Source organism: Carettochelys insculpta, chromosome 17, assembly GCF_033958435.1.
Source record: "Carettochelys insculpta isolate YL-2023 chromosome 17, ASM3395843v1, whole genome shotgun sequence".
Taxonomy (NCBI): Eukaryota; Metazoa; Chordata; order Testudines; family Carettochelyidae; genus Carettochelys; species Carettochelys insculpta.
The window spans coordinates 12,797,662-12,825,180 of NC_134153.1; the positions used below are offsets into that span (position 1 = coordinate 12,797,662).

At 41.2% G+C, this 27,519-nt stretch overlaps 1 protein-coding gene across 6 annotated transcripts in view; it reads right to left on the reverse strand.

Annotated features, from left to right (window-relative positions):
- Positions 1–27,519, reverse strand: part of GNAS (GNAS complex locus) — a 292,287-nt gene that overhangs the window by 101,066 nt on the left and 163,702 nt on the right. For 4 of the 6 annotated variants that reach the window (XM_075012123.1, XM_075012124.1, XM_075012126.1 and 1 more), the window contains 2 exons: positions 14,593–14,647; positions 14,383–14,502 (listed from right to left, as the gene is read on the reverse strand). The exons of the other annotated variants lie outside the window; for them this stretch is intronic. In XM_075012123.1, coding sequence (XP_074868224.1) covers positions 14,383–14,502; positions 14,593–14,647 — 175 coding nt within the window. The remainder of the gene's footprint in view (positions 1–14,382; positions 14,503–14,592; positions 14,648–27,519) is intronic. 6 annotated transcript variants of the gene reach the window in all.

Below are 27,519 nucleotides of genomic sequence, written 5' to 3' on the forward strand. Positions count from 1 at the left end.
GAGTTTAAATGGTCTTTCATTTTGGCTGAAAAACACATCTGGTTGATAATTAAATGCAAAGTTAGAAAAATGCAAGAGTGTGATGCTTCATATCAGTGATACTCAGATTGAGATTCATGTGCCACGAGTGGCTCTTTTACTTGACTCCTGAAGCACAACTGTGGACACATTTGGCAGAGCTACAGCAAGAAGAGAGAATGCAACATTTTTAAAGCAGTGAATGCCTGGGAACACAGGGAAAATCCATTCAAGACTGCCACGGCACTACAACTTCGTTGCACAAGGCTCACCCAACACTGAGAAATCACAAAGCCCACTTCTTCCTGTACTTAAAACTTCATTTGCTGCTTCAACTACAGACTCTTTCAAAAAGTGTAAGTGACTTCTCAGAAAAGACTTTTGTGGCTGTGCAACCACAGGGACTATTGCTCCAGAGGGAATTCTGTGTCATAAAAAAAAAAAAACTGTGAGAGCGCCCATCACCCTAAAATTTCTGCACACAGCATTTTGAAACTGCAAAATTCTGACATTTTATGGAGGCTTCCCTTGCCCAGTCCCAAGCCTTCTGGGGACACAGACTCAGAAATGAGGTTGTGCCCAACGTTACCGAGTGCAAGGGTTGGGCCTGTCCAGAAACACCCCATGGCCATGCCATTCCCCACCAGGTATACCAGGTGTGGGCAGGCAGGCTCAACCCATCAGGATCCAATTATGCAGGTGTTTAGTGTGTGTGGTCCCCAGGTGTGATGTGAGAGGGTTCAGTTTGCAACCTAGGTGGGGGTGGCTTGGAGAAGGGGTATTGGGTGCAAGGTGAGTCTGGATGCAAAGGGGTTTGCAGGGGCATAGGGTCAAGGTGAAGGTAGCTGGGGTATGGTGGGCAGATCAGGGTTGGTGGTCTGGGTGCAGCTGGTGGGGTCTGAGGTGCAAAGGACTCAGAAGAGGGTGATATGGGTGCAAGGGTGAGGGTTCAGTGGCGAAGGTGGGGCTTCGTGGGTGTGGGGGGCATGTCTGGATATGTGTGTATCCAGATAGGTGGGGGTGGCCCAGAAAAGGCAGCAGCTTTCCATCTATGGACTTTTCTCTCCTCAGCTGAGGAATGATAGGAGCAGGAACGAGGGCTGGAATATGGAGCTAAAGAAGGTTTCTAGGGGTGGGTCTGACCAGGCCACTCCATGCACTTCCCCCCACACCATCCCCAGACTAGCCAGGATTAGCAGCTGAGCTTGGCACAGGCAGGTTAAAAAGAGACGTGGCTGGGGCATCCCTGCCCTCCCACAGTGATTTACTGCTGTGCTGGCTGCTCTGGGCATCCAAAACTGTGCACCTGTGCTGCTGGGAAGAAGCATGCAACCACTTGTGAGGTATCCCTTTGCTTTCCTACCAGAAAGTCATTTTTCTGAGGAGAAGCAAAGTAATTTGAGAATTTTGTGTGCATGCAGGGATGCAGAATTCCCACAGCAGCAGACTGTCAACTGCCTGGATTTTATAGTTATTAATACTGGCCTTCAATTTAAGTAAGTTTTTATTGTTCTACAGACATAGAACTTTATAAAGCATCATATAAAAAGAAATTTTATGAAGGATATAGCAAAACAATATCAACAACTGCATTATTTTGGGCCAACACTCCCCATACCAACAGACACACATAACTGCTGCACATACCAATGTAGCTCAGTAGTAACCCTCCCAATAGCCACACTTTCACCTTCAGGTACCCTGAAAGATCTAAAGAAAACCCGAGCACCTCCAGTATTTCAAATTCAGAACTGGAGGAAAATTAGCACACCCATTCTATCTCACAGCAGACTCATCCATTTTTCATTCTTAGCTAGAGACAGGTGAGGCTAAATTATGCAGGAGTTTTGTTCAGTTTTCAATATAATAGGACATATACTGGAAGCATACAAACTCCAGGCACGTTTTTTCTTATGGAGAGAGACCAGCCAGAAATCAAAATAGGAACATTCAGCCACATTCAGAGTGGAAAATCTGAAACAGCTGCACTTAAAGCTGCTGGACTGAAAATCACCTGGGACCTAAAGGTCATTCTAGAAGGCAAGTACCCCATTTCTAGTAATGGACTCCTGACTTCCCCGGGCTTTCCTGACCTCTTTCAGAGCATATCTGACTCACCAAGCTCAGCCCAATTAAAATTAGGCTCTTGAAAATGCTACACCATGCACCACAATATTCTTAAATCCAATGAAAAATTATAATGGGGCTATGGCCAAAACCACAATTGGTTGGTTGGTTGGTGTGTGTGTGTTCACCCCCATCACTGCACTACAAACTATGAAGATAAATATAGTAAAACCATCACCTTTGCCATATTTCCAGTCCAAAACCACACTGAACTCAAGCTGGATAGAAAGGCAGTCAAGATTATCTAAAATAGTCACTGAATGTTTCCGAGCCCATTTTCATGTCTCCCTGAAACTACAGAGGGGCTATTCTGGGCACAAAAAGTCTGAAAAATGCACCAAAGAAACATACTGATGTCAACCATATTCTTTTCTGATTTATCCTACCTCCTACTCTGGGAGCACCACTGAAATAGAACATGGCCTGGTTTGCGTTTTCCATTTTCTTACCCTCCAACCTCAAAACAGAGTTGTAATGTTCTCTTAGTTTTTAAACACCAGGTTGTCCCTTACACAGCATTTATTATTCTGATTACATGGAAAATGAGAGAATATGATCCAGTCTTGGACAATGCAACTGGCTGAGAGATGACAGTACAGCGAACATGATGGGTGAAGTAAAAGCATTCCTAGAACAAACTCAGCAAGAGCTCCCACTTATTAGGCTTTTTGCTCAAGCCACAAACCAAACATTTCTATTTGCTACATTTGCACTGCAGTCTCAGTGACTAGCAGTCACTTCCTCACATCCCGAAGAAATACAAATACCAAGCCATTTTCTAAAAGACCCAGGGTACGAATCCAACAACTACTTCAATTATTCAGTATTTGTACAATGATTCCACAGCAAGAAAACCATCTCAATTCTCAGGCTTCTTACAATTTATCGTTTCTATCCCAATTAACGTCTCACTATCCTGACCCCATTCACTTCGATCCGCATTCACAGTATTTTGACAAGCTTATTTTCCTCCCTTTAAAACAAAAAAACAAAAAACCCCCCAAGAATTAAGTTTAAAACCATACATTTCTACCACAGTTAAAAATATCTTCAGTTGGTTTTAACCCTGATTTCAAGGGTATACTCTTCTAGCCACCTAAATAAAAATCCAGTAAAAGATGACACTCTCTGCCTTTAGAAGTGTTTTTACTTTTTATTCTTTTTATACACACATGAATGTGCAGCAATCAAATGTCCATTCTAAGTAGTTTAGAAATAAATATGTAAAACTGGCTGTTATTTAATAAAAAGGAAGAATTTCACATTAGAATTTTTCCTAGTACATACCATCAAAAAAAGTGGTTTCTAACTCCCACATTTTTCACAGAGTTAGACTGAGGTCCCTCATTACTACATAAGTCATATTAATATGTATGCATTCATTAGTTTTACAAAATATACATCAGAATACTGTCTAGAACACTATGAAGTAAATGGACATGGTTAAATAAATAGCTCTTAGTCTTTAATTAGCAGCCAGATAACACTGTTTTGAGAACATATTGCACAGGTAATTTTCTTGTATAATACACGTGGGAACAAGTTAAAACTGGTAAACAGTTTTAGCATATTCCTCCAGTATAAGTATATGCTAACTGCACCTTTTACATTACTATACACATATTTGCCAAGTGAACAAAGTATATTTCAACTGACTAAGATTTTTGTTTGGGTTTAATTTAAAACACATGTACAACTGACTTTATCTAGGCTACTTCAAAGCTGCTGAATATTTCTGAACAGCAGTTCTTCCTGTGGCTGTACAGCATACAAGGAAACTCTCCACGTTACAACAAATTCATGAGGCGCTAAGGAAAACCCTTTAACCATCTGTAAATGGTCATAAACTTACTAATCATTTAAGAATTTTTAGAACTGATTATTTTTTTTTTTTTTTACACTTTGTATTTATCTCTAAAAATGTTTCTGGTGTCAATAAACAGTACACAATTGACAATAGGTGAAAGGTGAAATCCACTGTTCAGACACAGGTATAGTACAAAATGGCCATGGCAAATAATGCACTTCCCTCAAATTCTGTCTGGCTTAATACCTTGTAAGAAGGCTTTTAACTCTCTGTCCATTCAATCTTTTTCCCTTACTTGGGCTGCCCAAAAATGTGTACCAGTAAAGATGAAGGTCCTTTGCATGCAGACTGTAGCTTCTTATCTCTCATAGGCCACAGAATAGTTCATCAGACATCAGTAACTACTTGTGGTCACTTGTTATCCAGACTGGGTTCAGCCTGGTAACCTAGAATTAACAGACTCCATATTTTGTTTTGTTTTAAAATCAATCCCATAAATTAGCAAGTCCTCTTTTTAAATTTAGATATCTGTACATTTAAATTTCAGAAACTACCTGCTGACAATATGCCAGAGACAACACACTGAATACAGTGCTATTCGAAACACGCTGAAGCTCTTCAGATAAGCGGCAGTAAAACAGAGAAGGTTCTCTGTGCAGGTTCACAGCTTTCAGAGTTTCTCCTAGCCTCCTGCCACTGGAATACAAGGTACACCAAAACAGGAAGCAAGGATTACAAAAATGGGGATGTTACTGCAGATTAAGTACTTTAACTGCTTACTGTCAGCTGGCCAGATCTCCTGCCAGTAAATACTAATACAAAAACCAAGCACTCATTTTCAGGAAATCTAGTTTTCCATTACCAAATGTGCTGAATTTTTAAACCAAGTCACATCACCAAACACTGTCCTCTCAATTTAACATCATGTTTAAGGCTAAGATTCTGTTACAGAGGTGAAAGACTTTGACCTCTGTGATGTTTTCTATTTCAGCCCTGGGCTTCTGGAGGGAGGTAGGGGTGTGTGCAAAGCTCCCAACCTCTGTGAATGGCAGTGGGGGCTATGCACATGGCAGGTGCTGGACCCTTGCTTCCTCTCCTGCCGCAGAGCTCAGGCTCAGCTCCGTTCTGTCACAACTGTTTTTAATAAAATCTGGGGCAGGTTAAGGGCATCGGTAATTTTTTTTACTTACTCCTTGTGACCTGTCTGACTTTTACTGGCAAAACCTTGACACAGTCTTAACCTTAGTCATGTTTAATAAGGCACTGCACTATATCAAATGTATTCCCACTTCAGAATCGTGAATGTTTCTATGATGTTATGTTTAAGACACCTCTTTCCTATAGCTCAGTACATTAATTAACTTAATTCTACTTTTTTTAATTCATTTTTCTGCTGCTGCCAAACTGAATGGTCTAAAGACACTTGAGTTCTAAAACAATTTTACCAGAGACAACGTGTGGTTTCAGTAAGTTACCAAAGCTTTGTCAGTGACTTCAGTCCACTTTTACAGAGGTAGTATGTATATATTAAGCTTTTGCAACAATACGTATTAGCCTGGGTGGGTAAGGAACCGTGTTCCTAGCCTCTATTTGTCAGAGGCTGGAAATGGGTGAGGGGGAATGATCGCTTGATGTTCACTCCCTCTGGGGCAACTGGCATTGGCCACTTTCGGAAGACAGGATACTCAGCTAGACGGACTTTTGATCTGACCCAATATGTCCACTCTTCTGTTCTTCCACATCCACAAAATGCAGAAAACTCCTCCTGCCTTTTAAAAAAGCACGTTTTAAAGATTAGCTTATGAATAATGTTAAATACCTAAAATGGCCATAACAGATCCGACCAGTGGTCCATCGAGCCCAGTATCCTGTCTTCAAACTGTGATCCATGCCAGGTGTTTCAGAGGGAATGAATAAAACAGGCAGTTAGCAAATGATTCATCCACTCTCAGCTTCTTGCAGTCAGAGGCTAGGAACATCCAGAGTATAAGGTTGCAATCCCGACCGTCTTTGCAAATAGGCACCGATGGACCTATCCCCTACAAATTTCTCTAATTCTTTTTTGAACTCTGTTATAATTTTGGCCTTCACGTCATCTCCTGGCAACAAGTTCCAAAAGACCGATTATGCATTGTGTGAAGAAGTACTTTTCTGTTGCCTATTAAGGTCATTGGGTGACCCTTGGTTCTTGTGCTAAGGGTAAATAACAGCTCTTTTTTCATATTCTCCACACCATTAAAGGTTTTACAGATTTCTGTTGTAACCCTTCCCCCTCACATTTCTAAAACAAATCAAAGCAAGATAAACATGAACAAGTGATGTGGGTATAAAATTCTGTTTATCTTTGATTCTGGATTTAGAAAACATGCACTTTCCAGATCACCTGCAAATGACTGCTTAGATTTGTGGTGTCCATTATGTTCGATGCTCGCCACATATGGCGAACAGGACACTGTGTTCTGGCAAAAAAGAGGGTGGCCAACCTACAGCTCCTCCTGAGAGCTGCATGCAGAGTGTGCTGGCTGCCTACTCTATGCACATGCCCCACTGCTTGGTGGAGAAACGCATGGTGGCAGTTGCCCTGGCGAGTTGCTGGCATTGAATTAGAATGGGGGGGCTGGAGGAGGACATTCAATTAGCATGGGGTGGGGACTGTGGGTGCCTGGCTCTCGGGGGGAAGAGACGGCATTTATTTGGAAGTGGTGCCTGGAAGTGTCTGACTCTGGCTTTGGGGGAGGGCATTTATTTAGATAATTATTTAATATAAATGTGGCAAATATGGAATGGCGACAACCACATGTGTGGCAATATTTGAATTCTTATTGGACACTGCTAGCTTAGATCATGCAAGGTGAATTCAAATGGAAGGGTGTTCAACCCCTTGTGCCATCTAGCACTAATACTTATAGTTCTCAAAAGGGCAACTCCTCTACATTTTGGAGGTGTAACACCACAAGTGTCCTCTCTATTATGTTTCTCCATCTGCTTACTTTCCAGTTTCTGGATTTCCTCACAGAAAAGGCCATTTCAAACACTACACAGAGAACAAAGTGCCTGGATAACAGCTGAAACATGAGTTCCAAATGAGCAAATGGGAAAGAAAGGTGGTAGACTGTCTGATGTACAAGAGTACCTATTACTGCATTTAAATACAACTAAATATAAATACTGTTAAAAAAATTCCTTAGCACACTTGCCCCATATATGAAAGATTAGTCCCAAAGACAGTTAAAAAGTCAGACCAGATAAAATTCTTCTATGTTTATTTGCAAATGTGACTACATTAACCAAGGATTAAACAGAGCCTGGGAGTGGCTCACATCTTACAAAGGCAGCTTCTCTGCCCTGGGTGTTAAGATCTCCCCATTAGACGCTAACAATGGCTCATATCCCCATCTGATCTGACTTGTTTTTAGCTCTTTTGATACCTACTATTGATAATGGGCCATTTCCACCTTGCTGAATAGACCTTGTCAGCTCTGGCCCTCCCTTTTTCTGGGACCCCATTCTTTAAATACTCCTCTGAAACCACTCCCCCACTCATGCATCTGATGAAGCAGGTCTTTGCCCACAAAAGCTTATGCTCCAAAATATGTTAGTTTATAAGGTGCCACATGACTTCTTGCTGTTAAGCTACAGACTAACACAGCTACCCCTCTGATACTAATTCTATTTTTGGGTATCTCTAGGCACTGCAAGCGTCTAGGGGTACATGTGCAAAACAGAACAGGAAGTGGGGGACCTTTTACATTCTCCCTTCCCTCACCCCAGAAAGACTGATATTATAAGCTTTTTCATGTTAAAATAAAGTATTAACTCCCCTAGTGTGTCTCGTCTGTGTCTGAGCGAATTCAAACACGAAGGCATAAGCAGAAAGTAAAGTGAACTGAATAATTTGCTTTTAGAATCCCCTTAATTTTTTCTCTCAATTAACTATAGATTCACTTTTATTTTATGTTTACAGCAATTTACATAAGACTAGAAAACACAGCACACATAGGAGCAATATGAGTAAAAGGCATCTTGCAGCCTTTTACAACAGCTGAAAATTATTTTAGTGAACCATGATTAGAGCCCTGTGTGGACACACAAATGTGGATCCACATCCAATTGGCATTCATCAGGCTCAACTCCTCATCTGATCCACAATCTGGATTTCGCTTGCATCCTCATAACAAATCACCTGGAGGGGAGGAGGGAGTTAAGTACAGATGAGCAAGGAGAGAGCAGGGTCGCGTGCAAGGAAGAGACAGGCAGTACAAAAGCAAGGACTCGGTGTAAGGGCATTAGGGACCCAGCCTGGGGTCCACTGGTCAACACTCACCAGATGGGAGGGTGTTGAACTGAGGGCGCTGGGCAGGGCCAGCACTTGGTCCCTCCTGCAGGGAGATTTAGGACAGAGCTTGTGCCCTTTCCTGTTCAGCAGTGCAGACCCCTGGTGCCATACCCCCTTTTCCCCTTACTTGGCAGCCAGGTAGAGGAGGAGGGAGAGCCCTGTGTGGGTGTCTATTCTACTACCCATGGATATGCAGGGCTCTGATGATGACATTTTTATATAAGCAGGACTGCTTAGCTGTACTGCTTACCTTGCAAACAAAAAGGCTGAGGGTTCTTTCTCCAGCTATAGAAAATTGTGGGCTTTATGGCATTTTAGATAATTTTTTGTGCTATTTGGTACATTTAAATTCGCTACAGCATGAAGTCTGCATTATTCCTACTGAGATATACGCAAACCACATATTTCAATTACTCTGCCTGGGGAGTTAACACCTTGGGACATCCTCATATTTCAATTTATTTAATTCACTTAATTAGCACACAGGTTACATTTTTCAGGTGACGGGGGAATACAGCTTACACTCAAATTAGCTCAGCAGAGATGACAGTTCATATCATCACCGGGGACAGAACCTGCTAAGAGTATTTGTCCAAGTTGGTGGTTAATAGAAATGCAGTTTGAAACTTCAGTCTTTCAAACACTCACACACTACATGCTTAACTTTAAATATGCCATTTGGACTACTCACAGGGGATAAAGTTGAAAGCACACACATACATCTTTGCAACATCAGAGCGTAAAAGTACAAAAACAAACAAACAAACAAACAAACAAACAAACAATCTCTTTGCTCAAGAAAACAGGAGAGTTCCATGAAGCATCTGCAATCAACCTAAACTGGAGATGTGTGTCCATAAACTGATATGTTGCCTTCCGCCTTCAAACTATACAGTACCCACAAAGGCTCTTATCAGATGAAATATCTGTGGACTTGGTCAGATTCCCTGTCCTTACTTCACTCATCATCAACACAAGAGAGAGAGAGAGAGAGAGAGAGCAAATATTAAAGGAGTAGGATATCAAAAGAAAAAAGTGGATGACAATACTTCCATTTCTGCAGCATCAGAATGATTGTAACAAAAACGGATTTCAGGAAGCTGGAGGATGGAATGTTAGGGCCCTAAAGTATCAGTGGTAGCTGGGATGCACATTTTTGGGAGCAGGCTTGGGAATGTTTAGTCCTGTACACAGCCTGCCAGCCGGGGGGCAGCAGACAGATCAGTTAAGAAAGAAACCAGAAGCGGGAGTGGTGAGAAATTGAAAAGAAGCTCTCATCCTAAACTCTGACGGATCAAGTTTCATTCTTCTCTCTCACAAGCTGAAAAGATAACTGGGACTTCATAGCAGTTAGACAGATTACAAGTAAAAAGCTCCTGCTTAGTAAGAGGCAGAAGAGAACAGCACCTTTAGTAAGAGGTTGCAAAAAACACCAGAATTCTGGTCTCTATCTTTTTTTCCATACTTCCCTCAGTCAATGCAAGACTGAATAAACTTTTCCAGGCTAGCTCATATGTTTGAAATCTCATGGTATGGGTCACAAGTCTGTAACTATCCCCAAGTGGGGCAGATCTCAGAGGAAGTGGTATTTCATATCCTGCTCTGACTGATTAGCCCTTTCTTTTCAGTGGGACTATCCCCAGATGGCAAGTCATCACCTGACAACAACAAGAAGTCTACAGACTAACACAGTTACCTCTCTGATACTTGTCACCTGACAACAGCATTCCCTGTAAGCTGAGTGCTTGGGCGGCCATGCAGGAGACACTCAAATGCTTTTGGGCTGATTAACAGAGCACCCCCAGCCAGCAGCATGTGTGTCCACTAGTGGTGCATATTGACATGTGCACATAACAAAATTTATTCCATGCATGGACTGAAAAAGTTATAGGGAACACTGCCTGACAGCTTTCCTAGGATTCTGCCAGCCCACTATATCCACAGAATGTGTCACTTGTTTTCTAGTGATGGCAGTGGATCAGTGTAAACAGAGCTCACTTGGTACTTTGTAACCACCACAAGAATATTGACCAGATTTTACTGTGAAGCTGTTAAGGCACAGGTATTTAGAGATGTCTGTATAATAGCAACAACACTACTGACCATGCCTCTTGCTCATGCCAAGGACACCAAAGTGCTACAGTTGTATGAATATAGAACAATGGCCTATCACTCAGGCAAACTAAACCAACACCAAGCAGAATCAATCTTATCATCTACTTTTTCAGTACCTTCCATTAAAGATACCAGACCTCTATTACTACTAATGAATTAATCAGCACAATGTCCTTATGTGGTATTAGTCCCTAGAAGAACTCTACTTTTCACAGACCAACAAGAAGTCTTGTGGGACCTTACAGACTTAACGTACTTTGGAGCATAAGCTTTCATGGGCAAAAGACCCGCTTCATCAGATCTACTTTTTATGAGAATTTGAAGCCATCACAAAACTAAATATTGTAAAAATGGTTCTCTTATTAATGGAAGCAGACACACTTCCAAACAAGTTCAAATACATCTGAACCCTAATAAGATTGCTTCTAACGTGTTCTAAAGCATGAGACAGCTTCTATGCCAGATGAGCACAGCTTATATTTTCTATTACTAAGGGCAATGGAACAACCCTGCAAAATACTTCACTGTATGAATGTTTCTAAACTTGCTGGATTTCTAAAAAAAACATTTCTGACTAAGCGGGTCTTTGCCCACAAAAGCTTATGCTCCAAAATATGTTAGTTTATTAGGTGCCACGGGACCTCCTGTTGTTTTTGAAGATACAGACTAACTCAGCTACCCCTATGATACTTCTTAACAATTGTATTTCTATAGCTCATTGCCCTCATTCCAGACTGAGGATTTACCCTGCTCTTCATCTATAAAACAACATAAGGCAAACTTGAGGCATCCCGATTGATTAGAAAAGGAAAGATCCATTTATGTTGCTAGAGATAATAGCAACCAAATATATGCTATTGTATTGAGCATGTCCAAAGTAGATCTTTGCATCCCTAAAAGCACACAGGACATTTCAAATATGTAAAAGGAATCTCTACCAACTAAGGCTCTGAATTTTGCAACAAAGCAAAGAGAAGAGTCAGATTTAAAAGTTAGGTTAATCACAGAGAACCATAGGAATCTATCACATATGCCTCAACCTCAAGCATCACAAAATATTGTTCTTGACAAGAGCTGCAGGAGCACATGAGGTGAGCAGAGGTGGTGTGTTAGCCCTCTGAAATACTTCTATTTCTTGACTCAAAACATGTACTTCTTTGTTGCACCAAAGCAAAAGTTTTTTTCATTTAACTACAGAATGTGCAGACATTCTAATATGAGAGGTAGTAGTTTTAAATGAAAATCGCATATGGATCCACTGCTTTACAGAGTTTGATTAGTTATGCTAATTACTATTACTACTTTGGCATTCTTACTATATTGACTTGGGACAAACAAGACCTTACCTCACCCTTCTAATTTTGTTGAACTTTGAAGGTTCTCTGGATTCTGAGATCACAATACCATTCTCACTATTGGAGCATTAGTCATTTGTGATGTGTTTGTCAGACACAAGTTAAATAGGGACATTCCGTGTATAGGTTAATGCAGGAAACGTACTGGCCGCAATGGAAGCTATAAAATGTCTCCATCACTGGGTTTTTTAGGCTAGCTGGTTTAAATAATTTTTTAAAGCTTAGATGGGTCAAAAGGTTGCTCACCCTGGGAAGATATCTTCAAGGCTTCTTGTACTTTTCTATCAAGCATTTGCTCCTGGGACCTTCTGGAGGCAAAATATTGCCCTAGGTTTGCTACAGTCTAAGAATACATACTTCAGGCCTTTGGCACCCATGAAGTCTTTTGAATCTTGCCACTGGAATTGCTGGCCTAACACTACAACAAGTATTGTACGTTATGAGGAAATTAACAAAACAGCCTCTCCAGTGGTCTTCTAAGTAGCTAGAAGTAGCATCTTTTAGTTTTAGGGGGTGGCTGAATGTCTCCGAGATCAAGTGACAGCATTAGCAAGTCGGACACAGCAGACATGTCCTTGAAAAACTAGTTAACTAATTATACCTCTTCTCATTTGCTCTGGGCTTGCTTTGGTTTTAAAGCTACTGGCTAGGTCAGTGCTCAGCAGCCTTTATCACTTTGTGGCACACTTCAGCACCTGTTATAATTTCACAGCACACCCAATATATATATATATATAAACACAATCCCCTCGCCCTCCCCCATAGCTAGGCACCCCTAGATTCCCACTCTAACCCAAACCCCCATTTCTCCCCCAGAGCCAGGCACCCACAGTCACACACCCCCTCTAACTTGATGCGGTAACTCACCAGAGCTGCCACCACTGCTGCTGCTGGCCCAAAGCCACCGTGCGCTTCGCCCACCAAGCAACGGAGCACATGCGTACACTGGGGGACAGCACTGGGCTAGGTAACTGAGGCTCAGGGAGTGAGCAGGGACAGTCCACTAGTGGGAATGCTCAGTGTAATTCTGCAAAGGTTAGCTGTGGTGACACAGGCTGTAATCATGCCAAAACACTCTCACCTCTTCCGAAATAGATAGTATGGATTGCCCCCTACATGAGCACAACACAGGGGGTTCCTGAGCTTGACTGTGCCCTATTTGGACATGCTAGTTTGCAGCACTGCACCCCCAAACTGAAATGCCTACCTCCCCTAAATAAGTGTCTCAATTACTGTGCCCCTTTTAGGAGTCTGATTTGTCTTGAGTATCTCCAAATTACACCTCACCTAAAAAACTATTTGCTTTCAAAATATGACAAAATATGGAAGTGTGATAGCACACTTAGGCTATGTCTATACTAGATATAAAAGTCGATTGCCAATACGTAATTTTAGCTATGCCAATCACGTAGCTAAATCAACATATCAGCCGTGATTTCATTGTCTGTTTACATGGAAGAAGATCAATGGGAGCATTTCTCCTGTTGACCTTCCTTAATCCTCACTGCTTGCGAGGAGTTCCAGGATTGACTCTGAACCCAGAAAGCACTGTTTTTGCACGTGCAAAACAAAACCATGAAAGATCAACCCTGAGCAGGTTGATTTTGCACGGTAATATAGACCTAGCCTTACTGAAAAACTGCTAACTTTCTCACTTTTACCATACAATTATAAATCAATTACAATGTAAACACTGTACTTTAAGTGCACTATATTTAAAGCAACATAAACAAGCCACTGTTGGTATGAAATTTTAGTTTGCACTGTCTTTGCTGATGCTTTTTATGGAGCCTGTTGTAAACCTAGGCAAATCTCTAAGTGAGCCGATGTATATCTGGAAGACCTGTACATATACCCAATTGCACCCCTGGTTAAGCAACACAAGAAGAAACCCAAGACTAAGATAGACTTGTCATACATGCAGATAACAAGAACATAGCCATAATAGCTAATGCTATCCAAAAATTGCAGAAGGCAATATAAAACCTCATGTTTAGGTGCTTAAACCAGGAGTCTCAAATTGGCATGGGGTGGTGGCAGTGGTTGGGAACCATCCTCCCCAAACTCCCAGCCATGACAGGAGCCACACAGAAGCAGAGTGCACTTTCCACTTCCCCATGGCTCACACCGCTGTGAGGAGCACAGGGGGCCTGACTGCTGCTGCTGCCCCACAGCAGGCGATCCCCATAATTTCTGAAGCCACATCCCTGAGGGATGAGCTGCAATGGGGGGGGCGGGGGCAGGGATTGGGGCACATGAATCAACAGGTTCCTCTCCTCCAGTACTCCCATGCCAGACGGCACAACCTCTCCCTCTGGAGATTGCCCGCTAGCCATGAGTTCATGCCAAGGGGTCTCTATCAGGGATTAGAAGATACTCATTCACAGTGGACAAAATTATCCTACACTTGCCTGCTGCAGGGGTGGGGAGGGTGTTCTTGTGCCACTCCCTCAGCATCAGGTACTGGCTTTTGTCAGAGAGAGGGTTTACAGGCTACTGATCTCAGCAGTTCCTATTTACTGAAGTCTCACTGCATTGCATGATATTCTTTTAAACATCTACTGTGACACAAGTCAAAATCATCCACACCAAAAACTTTAACACTGAAGAGGAACTTTACTTACTGGTGGGAAATCAAAGTCTATCTGGTTAGCTAAGTTTAAGATATAATCGATTCGAAACTGGTTCTCTGGATTGGCTAGCTCGACTGGAGGTGCCAAATTGCCCATTGCTGTCACTATTGTCTGAAAAGAAAAGGGAAAAATACACATTTGTTATGAGAAAGTGGCTAAAAACAGCTTTTAGCAACAAGAAACAACAGTTTGCAGGCTTACCTCTATAGCTTCTTTAATATTGTTTTTAATATCCTGAATTTTCATTTTTTTCTCCCTGCAATCAAGAAACATAGCCATTAAATGTACGTGGCATAAAAAACAGAGGTTTCTGAGGTGGAATGAAAATGAAAAAGTTGTTAATTAAAACAAAAACACAGAACAAGTAAAATGCCTGCTTACTCCCACTGAGTCACTGAATACACCTGTAGTTAGACCACTACCGTACCTTTCTAGGAAAGCAGATTGTGATTGGATACATGTATTTAATAATAATAAATCCATATAAATGTATTCAGATTGTAGTCTGAGGTTATATCTACACTGCCACTTTACTGTACTGCCACTATCTGGCTCAGGAGCATGAAAAAAGCCACCCCCTCCAGAAGCAGAGCAAATTATAGTGCTGGGAAGACCACTGTAAATGGGCTCTCAGAGCTAGGAACTACACTCCTCATTTAGGTAGTTTACACGGAGTCCTGGGAGAGCTCCTTCCCAGCCGTGGTGTTAGGGGCAACTCAATAAGTGGTCCCCAGAATGGGACTCCCCAACCCCAGCCTGGGGAAGGGCTGGGTCAACCTCCCTCTGTTCATACCAGCCCTCTCCCTGCCTCTTCCCCACCCCTGCTCTGCCCTGACCATTCCCCCCAATCAATGAGACTCAGAGGACTAGCGGGGCCAGAGTCAACGGCAGGGTCTGCTCCCTCCCCCACCCCACGCTCACAGGCAGCAGCGAGGGAAGCAGAGCAACACAGTCCCAACTCACTCTTCTTCAGCCATGTTGCTCCACTTCCTGCTGATGAGTGCAGGGCAGCACCCCCCTGCCTCCCCTGCAAGTGATGCAGCCAGGGGAGCAGAGCAAGCTGGGGCTGCACTGCCCCCCTCCCTTGTCGCTGTCAGGCAGGCAGGGAGGGGAACCCATGCTTTAGGCACCAGGCTCCCTGCTTGCCCCTCCAACTGTTGCTAGTCCACCCCTTGCTTATCCATCAAGCTACCACGTGTCGCCTTTGGCTGGTACCAAGGCCATACTTTCACTTTAAAGGACTGCCTTAGATGAAGAGGCACTCATCTGAGAGTTTGCGCAGACAATCTGTAGATCAACCGGGTTCGAAGTCATTGGAGTGTAAAGAATAGAAATACCTGGACGCTACTTACAGACTAGCAAAAAATGAAGAGAGAGAGAAAGAGATAAATTACCAAAAGTAGAAACAACCAAGGGAAAAAACACACACACACACAGAGAGAGAGCGCGCAGACGAGGTATTACAAAGATTTAAGGGTAAAAATAAAATAAGACTGGGGAAAAAATATCTGGAACTGAGCCCAGAGCAGAAGATACACAATTTAACAACATGAATGGGATGGGGACAGGAGGGTAATCTACTACATGGAATTACCAACATAAGGTGAGTGAGAGAATATATTTTATTGAGTCAGCTTCTGTTGACAGAAGGCTTTTGAGCTTCACAGAGCTATTCTTCAGGTCCTGAAGCTGAAAAGCTTGTCGCTTCCACCATCGGAAGTTGTGCCAATAAAATATACTACTTCACCCACCTTGATTCCCTCAAACTAAGACCAACAGAACTACAACAACACTGCAAACAAGACAACAGATAGGGATACAAAATGATACAGTACTTGGAATATTCTGTGTGTCAATTCTTATATTTGTTATTATTTGCACTGAAGATAAAAGTACATACCACTAGATCAAATTAAACTATCTAAAGTGCAACTTTGCTGAATTAGATGGGCTAGTTTTATCATGCCCAATTTAGAGCCACTGTCTCTAACAAAAATGCTCTCAAGCTAAATCCATTAGCGTATGTCATTTGCAAATCTGACCACAAAAATTTTAACATTAAACACTGAATATTAAAATCAAATAATGTGCATAATCAACATATTAAAACACACGATGAATCTTAATGCAGTAAATTTAATATCAGTCTGTACACTGTTTAAAAAGGTAGAATGACATTTTATAACACTGAAGGTGAGATCAAACATTGTATAAGAGTCAAAATATATATTACTTATGAAAAATAATTACTTTCTATCAAATCTGATGTAAATTAATTCATATCATTTACCCATTAGCACATCTACTGAAACCTCAAACTAAGTAGCATGAAGCAGGAGTTCTCAAACTGTGAGTTAGGAGTGGGACCCCAAAGTGGGTTGCGAACCCATTTTAATGGGAGTCGCCACAGCTGGTGTGAGACTTGCTGGGACCCAGGGCCAAACCCAAAGCATGAACCTCACTACCTACGGCCAAAGCCCAAGAGCTTCAACCATGGATGCGGGGGCTGCAGTTATATGTCTTCCACCTAGGGCAAAAGCCTTTGGGCATCTTTGATCCCCTTCCCTGGAACAACAGGGCTTGGGCAGAATCAAGACTCAGTCCTCCCCTCCTGGGGTCATGTAACAGTTTTTGTTGTGGAGGGAGGTGGTGGGGGAGGGAGGGTCACGGTGCATTGAAGTTCGAGAACCGCTGGTATAAAGTTGTGATGGAGTGGGGGGAGTGCCAGTGTGAGACTCAGGCTGGATGTGAGAGAGAAGCAGAGCGGCTCCCAGTGGCTAAGGATGACCCTGGGGCTACAACCTAGGCTGGCAGGTAACACCTCAGACCTGAACAAAGAGGAGGGAGGAGCCGAGCTGGTTTTTGACTCAGAGGCAGCAGTTACAGGCTAGGTGGAGAGGGAGCTGGAAGGCAGCCAGCCTGGGGAGGGGGAAGCTACACCCCAGAGGGGCACTCCTCGGGCTCTTCTCCCCAGGAAGGGTTGGAATGACTGTCTCTGACTGCTGTACTGATGCTTCTGTGAGGAACTGGGCATCTGTTGCCTAATAAACCTCCTGTTGTACCTGCTGAGTGAGAGTCACTTCTGCCAGCGGACGGGGTGCAGTGCATGGGGACCCCTGAACCCCATCAGAAAAGTAACATTTTTAAGACTCCATGAGTTATTGATTACAGAATACTTTCACTGTGTGGATAATTATTTATATTTTGTTGACCTAATAGTGCATTGTTCTGTTGAAATGCTGCTGGCTATATTTGTATTGCTACAATTACTCACAAGTCGCCAACATAATGAAACTGGAAGTATAATCAGCAATCAGGAATGCAGAAGAAGAGCTGAAGGAAAATATACTGCTTCAACAATAATACAGGCAGACATAGTTGGCTGGGGATGGGTGGAATAAACCATGAATAAAAGCCTTTGGGGAAGAAGAAAGTCCAAGAACACACACACAGTGCACTAGCTGCTTGCCACGTTGCATTCTGTGACTTGTTGCAGGTCTGGAGGTAATTCTTCTGTAGCTGCTAGGATCTGACCATAGTGCAAGCATTTCACTTATGGACTGAAAACACAGCAGGCATCTTGCACTGAGGAGCCAATGTAACTCGATGCAGACAGGGAGGGTAGTGGAATTCTAGCATCAATCGGCTGAAGTCTCAGCTGTGACTGTGTTTCTAGTCTACCTATGGACCACCTGATTCCTGATTTACTGTATTTGACAACTACCAGTTTTTGCTTCAGAGATTTGGCACAGCTGATGGGAAGAAGGCAATGAATCAGTAGAGGTGAAAAGCACTGAACTAAGAAACATAGGTAAATAAGGAGGCAAACGGGGTTGGGGGGGGCAAGATAAACAGAAGCCTGATCCCCCCCATTTTCCTTTTCATTGTCCTTTCATTTTCTATTTCCCACTCCCCCAACACACACACATCCCTCTACATCACTTACACACAAGCATACTAACACAATTTACAGGACAAAGATGGGTGCAGAAATGCTATGTGGTTAATGTAACAATTGCATTAAACACTGTGAATTCCCACTTTTAAAAGGTTAATGCTTTTACAGACTAGGGTAAACATTAAACAAAACAATGCAATGAAATTGTAAGGGATGAGAGAAGACAGCGGCAGAAAATAAATGGGAATGGAGTCACTTCACAGTGAGAAACCTGCATTTACAGTAAACTCTTTCCTATCCGGCAGTCTATCATTCTGAACACTCAAATAACCAGCAGTTTAGTCACAAGTAAATTTCTGTTATGTTTTCCATAAATACAGTACAGCGAAAGTAAATACAAATTAAATAGAGCAAATATGGTACAAGTTTACAGCATACTATGCTACTGTTGTTGGCAAATAAAGTACTCCACAGACATTTTTGTTTTTCAGTATCTAATCTTATTTTTCTTTATTGTTATGCACTGCTAGGTATACCACTCTACTGTCCAGAAGATCTGAATATCTAGCAACCTTTAGGGGAGGCTACATATGAAAGAGCTTACTGTACTTTGGTTTGATTTTGTCTTAGTCATATAAAGACCCCCCTCAACCTGCCAATATATGCATTTCTACTGAAGTTAATGGGAATACTTATCTGAACAAATTAGATGTGTGTATTTCTTCTGCATGGAAATCAAACCTAATTTTGGTACAGCATTAAAAAGGCAAAACAAAAATCTAACAGGTTTTAGTGTTTGTTTGGAGACAAGATGGGTGAAATAATATACAGATGTGAAGATGAGCTTTGTGTAAGCTCTAAAGCTTGGATTTCTCTCTCTCAGAAGTTGGTTCAATAAAAGATATTGCCTCACCCATCATGCCTTTAATATCCTGGGACCAATACAGCTACAAGAATGCATACAATTAATGTATGTATGTTTGTTTTTTTAAAAAGGTCAACTATAATTTCATTCTTCTCCGAAACAAAAGAGGTTGTATTTAGAAAATATTCTCAGTAGATTTGCTAAGTGTGCATTCATGAGAAATTACACCGCAAAAGCTATATTTTTATTATATTCAGATTTTTCAGTCAATCTTCCATATTTACATCCACTGATTCTCAAGCTATCCATAGCACAATAATGTGATAATGGATTCTGAAGTGGCGTAAAACCCCTACAATTAACATATTGCTAGGTAATCATCACTATCTTTACTACAGGGATACTTAGTCCCCATATTTCTGTTTTTGTTGCCATGACCCTGTGGCATGTCCTGTAAACAAAGAATCTTATTACACAGCAATGAATGTATCATCTCATTTTATATTTTATAATGTTTACCAAGTGTAAATTTTCCATGGCAATGCAGTGCCTCACTCCTCGGGAAACTCAAAGTGCTCATCAATAGTTCAGCCAATATCTGATGTACAGGGAATTTGTTTTTAAAAAACTGCTACTCAGTATTGGCTTTTATTCACGGATTTATGAAATGCAGTGTATTCATCTCTTCACATAAAAACCCACTATTTTCACAAATTATGAAAATATTTGTAGCCTACTGAGTTCTGAAACCACCACCTCCCATTTACCACTGCCAGAATTATTTTTATAGGAAAGTTGCCAGGTTAAAAATATTTTCTAATTTAAAACATCTTTTCCTCTTCTTAATAATAAGACGGCTCAGATTTTAACAACCAAGAATGTCAAAAATCACATCTCGCCATTAATGTCGATTGTTTACTTGCGCACCACGTTCAGCTATAAACTGAAAACATATTAGTTTGTTTCAATTTCTGGCTCTTGTGAGCTAGCACAAACTCCCAAACTGCAGGGGAATGCTTATGTCCTAACAAAATTTTTTCATGGACTGAAAGACTGAATATAATATCATGGAAACATCCATGTTTAATTTACTGACAGCTCTGTCTGTCTGCTCTACAGCTTGTGGTATTCAGATATCCATGCAGGAATTAAAGTAATCTTTTAAAACTCAGTTTATAACATGGTTTGGGCCACTCCCAGTAGCACAGAACAAAAGGTTAAATTCTGTTGCAGCTGAGCAGTTTTAACAATAGTTATCAACTGCTGTTTTGGCTACTTAAAAACAAGGAAAGTTGTATCCATTTATCATGGAGGCTACTAAAACCTATTTGCAGAAACACGAAAAATATCACCTTTAATTCCAAGAAAGAAAGTAAGTCAAAACACAAATCACCTTTAAGAGGCTCAGCCTGCATTCCCTGTAAGCTGAGCGCCAGCCCAGGATTCAGGTGCCACTCAGCTAATAAGCAGAGAGGCCACAGCCACCCATATTGGGCAGCATGGTTTTCTGTTGGTGGTGCATACCTGCACATGCCTTACGGCACATAAAAATTTACTCCACCCATGGATGGAAAAAACTTAGAGGGAACATTGGATTCAACCCATCCATGAAGTCTGTGCATATGCCCTGATTCAGAAAAGCACCCCTAATCAGTAAAGCATTTCCATGTGTTTAAGTGTTTTTCTGAACCAGGGCCCTAATGATTTTCTATTAAAAAACAAGGACTTTTTTTTTTTAAAGTTTGACTTTATAATGCTTTATCAAATTCTACAGAGACCGCAGGCTACCACAGCAAGTTGCCTTTGTGTAGTCTGATTTAATTATAATTTGTATTGCATTTTAGAATGCAGGAACTATGTGAATACCCATCTGTAAACTGGGTATAGGAACCTTCTCAAAAGCTTAAAACTTCTACATTAATATTTCAAAGGCTTTATTGCTGGTAGCAAAAGACCAAAACGTCAAGCCCACTCTTTATGAACCAGTGTACATTTTACTAGAAGGGGAAGAAATCAAATTGTTAGCCTGAAGGCATTAAATAAAATGTGTTATGGTAATCATTAAAACATGGTCACATTAATAAAAATGTGAGACACAATTGCCTGAGTGGTTAAAATAATTGATAGAGCAAAGTATTAGTTTCAACCTCTCATTATTCACATGTTCCGCTAGAAGTGCCGGCAGGTTAAAAGCCATGTACTGTACTATAAATGAATGGGTACAGTACTGCCGGTGTTAAGATTACTAAAGCTTCTTTATTTTTTCTTAAAACATTAAAAAAATACATTACAACGTGCTATCATTTCAAGTTTCACAAAGTACCTGAATTATTTTTAAAAGGGACAGAGAAACATATTCCCAATAAAATGGGGAATGTACAGCAAGTTTCACAGCCTGATTATAAAAATGTTTTTAGTAACCAACCACTGAGAGTGTTACAAAAGATGCAGTGAAGAGGTGATTACAGTGCTGTTTGATGTGGCGTATAAGTGAATCGAAGAAACAACCTTTGATCAGAGAGTATATAACTGAGAAACACTTCTAATGAAAGTGGATTATGATGCCAGTTAATCCAGGCATGAAGACCACCTAAAGCAAGGGCATTCCCTGAAAAACACAATACACTTAAGCCTACTACTGTAATGTGAGTACAATAATTAAACTTCAGGATTGCTTATATAAGCTATGCTGACATTCATTTTTAAAGGATGTTTGCTTTTTTTATTTTGGAACCTGCCTTAAAATATTTAAGGCATGAATAAAAGTGCCCTAGGCATGACACATTTCCTTTGCTTCTGAAGAAGTAATGTGCACTTCAGTACCATTAATGTATTATTTGACCAACAGCCAACCTGTCCAGAACCCTGAAGAGTTTAAAGGAATAGGCATGGTGACTGGAAACAGGAACACCTCCTTGTGATCACTGGATCCTAATTATGTAAATTTTCCTAAACTGCATTAAACACATTTTAATTATTCTAGAATGCAGCCAATTCACTGTAGCTGTCAGGCTGTACTGTAGTTTACTAAATATTTATGTGACTGCTGCAAACAAACAGCAAAATTCCCTTTAAATCTACACTTTCAAACGCGACAGAGGGATTTATACTTTACAACAGCACATTACCTGACTCTAGGCTTTGGGCTGTTACCCAGGTTTTTGCCACTCAGAAGGGTCAATGTCTTAGGCATTATTACATAAATACCTCAACTTCACAAGCAGTGACAAAATTAGATCACTGTCCTGAATCTGACTACATGGTTATTCCACTAACTTAAGGGGGCCCACCAATTTGTACCTGGCAACACTATACAAATACGTTTCCAGTCAAACAAACTAGTTGCCAAACTAATATTGTACATACAGCCTGCATAATTTTTATAAAAATATCTAGAAAAGCTACTTCACATGGCTCCGTATCCCACTGCAAAAAAAAAAAAAAAGAGAACAGACGATCAATTTGCTTTTATATTTTACAAATGCAAGGGTGAGAGCCTGTGGCAGTAGAGCCTACGCCTCTTACATGCTAGGAAAGCGCTCATCAATTAGAAAGGGGAAAAGTAGCCTCCTGCAGGTAAAGAAGAATGCATATTACAGCACTCATTTTTAAAATAATTTTATATTATATATAAATAAAATATTTTATAGGCTGATGTGCTTTGCATCTGAATTTACTTTAGCGATATATGGATATTCTTTCTTCGACACTGATATGCTAATATATTCATTAATATTCACAGAAGAACATTTAACATTTATTCCTCCTATGAAAGCTGATAAAAATGAAAAATGCACCATTTCTGAGAATGCCTAAAATAGACACAAAATATAAGAAATAAAACATGCAAGATCTACAGGAATAGGACTATAAGCCATGAAATTAATCAACATTATGAAGAAAACTAAAAATTAAATTAGGGTGGATATTTACAGAAACTTGCGAAGTTACTTTGTGATTCAGCAGTAAACCAAGTTTGGCAGCCAGGCTTTACCAAGTCTTCCGTTTTGCACATTACAACAACATCCTAAAGTCCAAAAATCTACTGTTTTGAGCCACAGTATTTTGTTTTAGAAACACGATTGAGAAAATACAGCAAGTTAATTTAGTTTACCAGCAACCCTGTCTCTTTGATATATGAGAGGGTCACCAGAGGATGAAAAGGTTGGACACACACAAGTAAATGAGAAGGAAGAGAAAGAAAAGATTGAGAAACAGTGCATGAGTTGTAAGAGACACTCAATAGAGAAGGGAGAGCCCTTCAAACAGAAGACAGGACATAATAAGAGAGAGACACTATGTTAAAAAGGCACACAACGGAAATTTTAGGTCAAGCAAGCAGAGTCTATCTACATGAGCCCGTGAGCACACAATTGTGGTGCACTTTAGAAATGATATCCTCCTAGTGGCCACTGCTGCTGTATGGAGACAAGCCTCCAATGTAATTTTACTAACGACGCTTATGCAAGAAAAGTGCTGTAGATAGCTCTCTGATCATAGCACTCCTGCTGCTTGCTGCTGGATAAAGAGCAGTTGCTTGCTTTTGCTATATTATTTTCTACTTAACCAGAAGAGAATTCTTTCCTGTCCTACAGAAACTCTTTTCCACTAAACACTGCTGTTTTCACTCCAAGGATTTTGCCTTTTTTTTTTTTTTTAAACTCGTTATTTTAGATACCAACTACTTGCCCCATAGGGCCAACAAGTCCTGAATGGTTCTTCTGCTGTTCCATAACAGTGTAAATTGGAACCTGTGCTAGCTAGCTAGATTATTCACTCTGTGCTCATTTCATTCAATTATAAATAATAGTTATTTCAAAAAAATGCTTGAATAACTTGGTAAAAGACAGTGAAATTAAAGACATCATTAAAATTGATCACACTACACCAATCTTCCAATGGAGCCAGCTTCAAGTGTGCTGGACTCAGCTGAGCATCAAGTCTCATCCAAAAGGTACACTCATCTGCACATATATGAAATGTTGCCCCTTTTTTGACTCAAGTAGCTCAAAGTTGGGGCCCTAGTAATGTTCCAGTTGGGAGCAGAAATTGGTGGTAGTCTGATATTTCTCCAGTGTGGTTTTGTTTATTAACAAGAAGCATATAAAATCCTGCTTCTCCAAAAACTGAAATAACTAAAATTCTTTTTCTGGACTAACTTCAAGTGTCTAAATCAAGATATGAAGACGTCACTAACTCAGCCACGGGTTATGGGCCTATTATAGCAGTTGGTGGATGAGTTTTTGTAGTTTATGACATTCACGAGTTGACACTAGATCGTCATGATTTTTCCCTCTGGTTTTAAAGTCCACAAGTAACAAAAGGAAAAATTTCTTAGCTCACAGCCCCGAGCATCTTCAGCCAGCAAATTCAAAAGATCTCTATCTAGCGTATTCCAGGATCACACTATTTTTCATAGGCTGCTGCCTTCCTCAAAGGTGAGGGTAATGCACTAAACAGGTGTGACTTCTAAAGTGCACAAATATGTTGCACATAAACTAACCAGGTAAACTTAGTTGGCATGATCTAATGTCATACTGTTTGAAACATGTAGGCTGGATCTACACTTGGCCCCAACTTCGAAGGGGGCATGGTAATCAGGGTGATGGGAAATTGCTAATGAAGTGCTGCGGTGAATATGCAGCACATCATTAGCCTAATTCTCCCCTGCGGCAACTTTGAAGTGTCAAAATTTTGGGGAGTACAGACACTTCGAAGTGCCCGTGGCTACATGCGTGCCAGCTCTTCGAAGTCTGACACTTCAAAGTTGCTGCGGGGTAGAATTAGGCTAATGAAATGCTGTGTATTCACTGCAGCACTTCATTAGTAATTTCCCGTCACCCTGATTAACATGCCCCCTTAGAAGCTTGGGGCAAGTGTAGACAAGCTCGTAGGGAACCATACGTGCAGACCAACAGGCTCTAAATGGACCAGTTAATACATAAATTATAAGTGCACTTTAGACATCACACCTGTATAGACAAACCCCACTTTTATCTCAGTTTCCCGTGTCTTTTCTCCATTTCTCTGTGTTCTATCACCCACTTCCCCTCCAAACACAATATGCAGCAAAAATCCCACAAACCACTCGGCCCCAACTCCTGAGCAGGTTCACAAACTCCCTTTTGAATTAGGTAATGACAAGTAAGGGCTTCTTAATTAACAATGTGCATCTATAAAAAAAAAAAAAACTTCTGAAAAAGTATAAGTGATTCATCAGCCAGGACTTGCCTCTAAGGGGGATGTTACCTCAGATTACTTTGTTCATTTTTTTTAAAGTAAACAACATTAACTCTCAAAATGAAGGGCATCCACACTGATTTATTATGCCAGTTAAAAAGGTACTTCTGTTAATCATTGTGTCGATACAACTCTGCACTCATTTAAATTAACCTTCCAGCATTCTGGGAAGCTGATCGTCAGCAAAAATCAATCTCCTTTGGCTGTTTGAAAAGTGCCCTCTGAATGCCCCGCTGATGATCATCTGTTGCCCGGTTCATAATTCAGTCCATTGTAACCAAGAACAGGAAAGCTGACAATGTCACCCTCCTTTCACGCCAACATGAAAGCATGGAAGAAAAGGATGCAACTCTAGGCAAAACTGCCTCAGTGACTGGACTGAACAAGGGAAAAAACAAAGACAATGAAGATCAACCAGTCCAACATCATCATCCCACTTGAAGGAGATGACCTGGAAAACGTGCAGCAGTTCATCTACTTGGGGAGTGTTATTTGCAGAGACAGAGGAACAGACAAGGATCTCAATGCCAGGACAGGGAAAGCAACAGCTGCATTCAAGTCTCTTTGTCCCATATGGAGTTCACAAATAATGTCTGCAAAGAGGAAACTGCGGATCTTCAAGACAAACATGAAGAGTCTGCTCTTGTACAGATGTGGCCTGGTGTACTAAAAAGTCTTCAAATCACAAGCTACAGACATTCATAAACAAGGCCTGAGGTACATCCTTCACATCAAATGGCAAGATTTTGTCACAAATGAGGAGCTTTGGAACACAGTAGGACAAGAACCACTTGTCATTCAAATCTAGAGAAGAAAGTGAGGATGACTAGGCCATACTCTTGGAAAACCATCAGAGCATAGTCTGTCAAGCTCCCACATGGAATCCACGAAGAAAACACAAAAGAGGAAGACCTCAGACAACGTGGAGAAGCTCTTTGAGACTGAAGGACAACAACTGGGGTACTCCTGGGGTCAGCTAGAAGTTTTGTCTTGAGACAGAGTGAAGTATAGGAGACTTGAAGATGACCTATATGCTCCACTCGGAGTACAAGAGTTTAAGTCAAGTCAGTCATTCTGGGAAGCTATCCCATGATGTAGTGTTCCACAGTTCACCTCTATAGTGGGTGTCCAGTTTTTGGAGTCTCAAAGGCCAGAGGTCTGTCTCTGTGGAACTGCCTATGTCTCTGGGGCCTAGCACACTAACAGGGTCACTATCAGGAGACTGGTGACAGACTGCATCAAGACAGGCAGCATGACAGCCTGCTACGCAAATGTCTCTTATTTTAACCCCCCAGAATGCCAATTCTTTGAATAGGGGGAAAGGGATACAAGAGAGAATGGGAAAGACATGGAACACATTCAGGAAGCAGCTCATGAAGGGGCCACTGGAGTCACCAACTGCAATTGTAGGAGTTGAAACTGTAGGGAAATACACACTGTACCTTGAAGTCTCAGACCTGGATACCATTTTGAACGGGTATGGGGGATGAAAGCCAAACAAACAGATTCCTAGCTTGCCTATCATGGTGACAGACAGCTGGCAAACACCAGAAAGGTTGTTCAAATTCTCCTGTACAGTTATACCGTAATGAAGCACAAGGAGCACTCCCATCTGCAGCTTTTTCAGGCTGGCTAATGGCAGAGCTGTCCTCCACAGTTGTTCTAGTGTCCTTGCCATTCATGTCATCTCTGAATCTGCTGTGCTGTATGTTTCTTGCCTGCTCAGGAAAAATCTTTGTTCGAACCCCATAATATAAGCAGCCTCAAGGATGCTTTCTGCGGTATCTTTGGTGCTTCCCGCTTGCTATGTTGTTTGCGATGCTTTCTGGAAAACTGCTTATCACATCCTTCTTCAGCACTGTGAGGACATTACTTGCAAAGAGGCAGACATAAGAGCCAGCGTTTAAATGGAGAACTGAGAATCAATCATGACTGTAGTGCAGAGGAATACACATAAATACAAAGCTGAGCTGATCCAGGTGTGAAGCAATGACATATGGGATACCAGGGGAGGAATGTCAGAGTGGAGTAGTTAGGAATGCATCCACACAAACCTTAAAGTGAACAGATTCACTGCAAAGCTAACTTATTCCTGTTTGGAGGAGGACTGTTTACTGTAGCCTAA